This window comes from Auxenochlorella protothecoides (genome assembly GCF_000733215.1).
Source record: "Auxenochlorella protothecoides strain 0710 unplaced genomic scaffold scaffold54, whole genome shotgun sequence".
NCBI classification, from domain to species: Eukaryota; Viridiplantae; Chlorophyta; class Trebouxiophyceae; order Chlorellales; family Chlorellaceae; genus Auxenochlorella; species Auxenochlorella protothecoides.
Window position 1 is genome coordinate 663,532 of NW_011934258.1, and position 3,303 is coordinate 666,834.

General features: G+C 75.7%; 1 protein-coding gene across 1 annotated transcript in view; it reads right to left on the reverse strand.

The window, feature by feature from the left end:
• F751_4864 (Nuclear pore complex protein Nup98-Nup96) overlaps window positions 1-3,303 on the reverse strand; it is a gene marked incomplete at both ends in the record, with an annotated part of 10,139 nt that overhangs the window by 1,603 nt on the left and 5,233 nt on the right. The window contains 6 exons of the mRNA XM_011400965.1: window positions 338-448; window positions 975-1,235; window positions 1,389-1,513; window positions 1,711-1,931; window positions 2,363-2,531; window positions 2,770-3,161. Of these exons, the coding sequence (XP_011399267.1) occupies window positions 338-448; window positions 975-1,235; window positions 1,389-1,513; window positions 1,711-1,931; window positions 2,363-2,531; window positions 2,770-3,161 (1,279 nt within the window). The remainder of the gene's footprint in view (window positions 1-337; window positions 449-974; window positions 1,236-1,388; window positions 1,514-1,710; window positions 1,932-2,362; window positions 2,532-2,769; window positions 3,162-3,303) is intronic.

Below are 3,303 nucleotides of genomic sequence, written 5' to 3' on the forward strand. Positions count from 1 at the left end.
CAGGCCGTGCCAGGCGGCGCAGCAGCGGCGCCAGGCGGCGGCCGGCGTCGCCGCTCCACGGGTCGAGACCCCCGCCCGCGCCCGCCTCGCGCCAGCCGGCGTGCAGCTGGAGCAGCTCCCAGGCCGCGTCGGTGGCGGGGACCGCCGGCGGCACGGCCCCGGCCGCCGTGACGTGTGCCGGCAGCGGCGGCGGCGCGGCGCCACGCTCCACCGCGCCGCGGTAGGCCTCCAGCGCCACCGCCAGTGGCGCGTCCGGCGGCGTGCCGTACCAGAGGTGCAGCCCCAGCGCGCGGCGCCAGTCCAGCGCCCGCGCCGCGCCGTCCACGTCGCCGGCGACCAGCGCGTAGCAGAGCGCGCGCGTGGCGTCCAGGTGCGGCTCGAACCCCGCGCCGCGCCAGACCTCGCGCTGGGCGGCCACGTCGCGGCTGGTGGCCTCTCCGTTGCCGGCCTGGGTGATTGGAAGGCGGGGGGGGGGCGTGGGGGAGGTTGAGTGAGGGGGTTGGGTCTTGGGGGGGGTTGCTGGCGAGGAGTGGGGATGTCGCTGGTGCAGAGGACAGCGGTACAGGGCTGAGCAGTGGGGTGTGTCCGGCTTGCGCCTGGGACGGTAACTTCCCAGGGAGGAAGGTGCCGTGCGTCAGAGGCACAGCCCCCACAGTGGCGTCAGACCCAACACCTCACCATACCAGGGATCCTGGCAACCAGTGGCCCAGCATGCGCCCCCTTCCCCATGCCACCCGACATCGGCCATCCCAGGCCGGCTGCACAGCGAGCCCCACTCCTGGAGGCAACCAACCCGGCCCCTCCCCCCCTCACACCTGAGCGACGAGCGTGGCGAGGCGGACGTCGCCCGCCGCCGCGGCCGCCGAGGCGGCGGCCGCCAGCTGGCGCCCCGTCAGCAGCGCCAGCACGGCGGCCGGCGAGGCGGCCGCCCCGCGCGCGCCCGAGGCGCGCAGGGCCTCCAGGTCGCGTTTGACCCCGGCGCGGGCGCGGTCGCGCAGCCAGTCGCTGAGCGCGGCGCGGCGCCGGAGGTCGACCAGAAGCCGGAGCGGCGCGTCGCGCGCGCCGAGCCCGTCGGCGTCCGGCGCGTCGCGCGCGCCGAGCCCGTCGGCGTCCGGCGCGTCCTCCGCACCGCACCCGGCCTCCCCCGGACCCCCGCCCCCCACCTCGCCCTCCAGCCTGCCGAAGAGCACGTGCAGCAGCTCCCAGGCGGCGGCCTGCGCCCCGAGCGCGGTGCGCTGAGGGCCCGCCGGCAGCCCCGCCGCGGCCTCGCCGCAGGCGCGCAGCAGGTCGGCGGTGAGGGCGCGCAGGCCCGCCGTGCGCGGGCAGGCCAGGCGCCAGGAGGGGCAGCGGGTGGGCTCGGCGCTCGGCCCCCCCGGCGCCTCCGCCACGCTGTGCCGCAGGTGGATGCGCAGCAGGGCCTCCAGGTGGGTCGCCTTCTTGGTCGCCGCGACCCCGGCGCGCGCAGAGGGCGAGCACTCCACCACGAGGTGCGCCGCGCTGGCCTCGCTCCCGCCTGTGCCAGTGATCGGATCGTGTGCGTGTGAGGGGACCAGGGTGGCAGTGCACTGGGGTCGGGAGGGGGCCGGCGCCGAGGCGTACGTGGGGGGCCGAGCGGCGGCGGCATGCACGGGTCGATCGAGGGGCAGCCAGTGAACACTGCGGCATGCAAGGCCAGAGCGTCTCCGTCCACACGCGCCCCCCAAACCGCACCTGGGTGGGCGAGGAGGCCGGAGGGCGCCCACCCGGCGCGCCAGGACCGCCCCAGCCAGCGGGCGGGGTCCGCCCGGTCGGCCGCATCGGCCGCCGGGGTGACTGGGTGAGCCCCGACGCGGCAGCGGGTGTGGCCCTGCGCCGTGGCGGGGCCCGTGGGCACCCTGCGTGGCCCGGGCATCTCCGCCAGGCCCGGGGAGGCCAGGGCCAGCTCCTCAGGGCTGGGCAGGGCACCCGCGGCGGGATGCGCTGGGGGTGGGAGCAGCGCGGGGGGCGTTCTCACCCAGTTGTTCTTGCGCAGGGGTGCGGGGTCGGCGGGGACCGGCACGGCGGCCACTGCGTCCAGCTGGCCCCACGCCTCTGCTGGCCCCGAGTACGCCCCGGCGCCCGACCGGCGGCCGGCCGGGGTGCCAGCTGCAGTGCCGCGGCGCGCAGCCGCCCGCCCCGGCCGGGCGATGCCGCTCCCGCGGGACTGCGTCGCGCCAAACAGCCCCTCTCTGGAGATCGGGACGGGGTTGGACCGACGAGATCAGGGCCGACTCTCCCCGTCGTCGCGGCCTCCACCTCACAAGCCTCGCAAGGTATCGCCCTCTCACCAACCCACCAAAACACACTCAAACCCTGCCATCAGAGCCCACCCAGGGCACCTCACCCGATTCGCTGCAGGTCTTCCGGCTCAGAGGCTCCCACCCTGGCAGGCAGCGATGTCACCAGGGTGGGAGCCCCCCCAAAATCCTGCGCGCGGCCGCCGGGGACGAAGCGGGCCAGTGCGCCCCCGAAGCTCTCGTCCGACGCCTCCCCGCTGACGCTCGCGCCGTCGCCTGCGTGCCAGAGGGAAGGTGGGGTGTGGAGATGTCATGTGATGGGCCGAGGTCCCGGATCGCACGGGGACCAGGCGGCGGGGGGTCCAACCGATGCCCCCGCCTCCGCCTCAACGCCTCAAATCCAAACCATCGATGCCCCCCCGACGTTTCAGTTGCACTCCATCCCCTCCACCAGAACACCCTGAACAAGCCCCTCTCCAAGCCCCCCGGCGCCCGCACACGACGCAGCACGCACTCTGCTGCATGTCCTCCCGCTCCTCCTCGTCGTCCTCCTCCCAGGCCAGCCCCAGCCCCGCCGAGGGTGGGGGCCGCGCGCCAGCCAGTCCCCGGGGACTGTCCGGATCGGCGGCGCCTGGGCTGCCCCCCTCGCCGTCGGAGTCCACGACCTGGCGCCGGCGGCCGCGCCGCGCCGACGCCGGGCCGACTGGGGTCGGCTTCTCCTGGCCCACTCCTGCGCCGTGGTCGCCCGAACGCCCCTCCTCGTCGTCCTCGTCGTCGTCCTCATCATCAAAGAGGCCGTAGCGCGAAAAGTGCTCCACCGTGAAGCGCCAGGTGCCGGTGCGGGGGTCGTAGGACACGAACTGCGCGCCCTGCTCGGCCGTCACCCGCTTCAGCTTCCTCGTGAAGCTGGTGAGGGAGGAAGGGGGAAATGGGGAGGAGGGGGTGTGGGTCCTCAATTTCTGGCCGAGGCAGGAATCAGAATGCATACCAGCGCGCCTCCCGCCGCCTCCCCTTCCTCACGCTCGCATCTACAAGATGTGACCCCCCC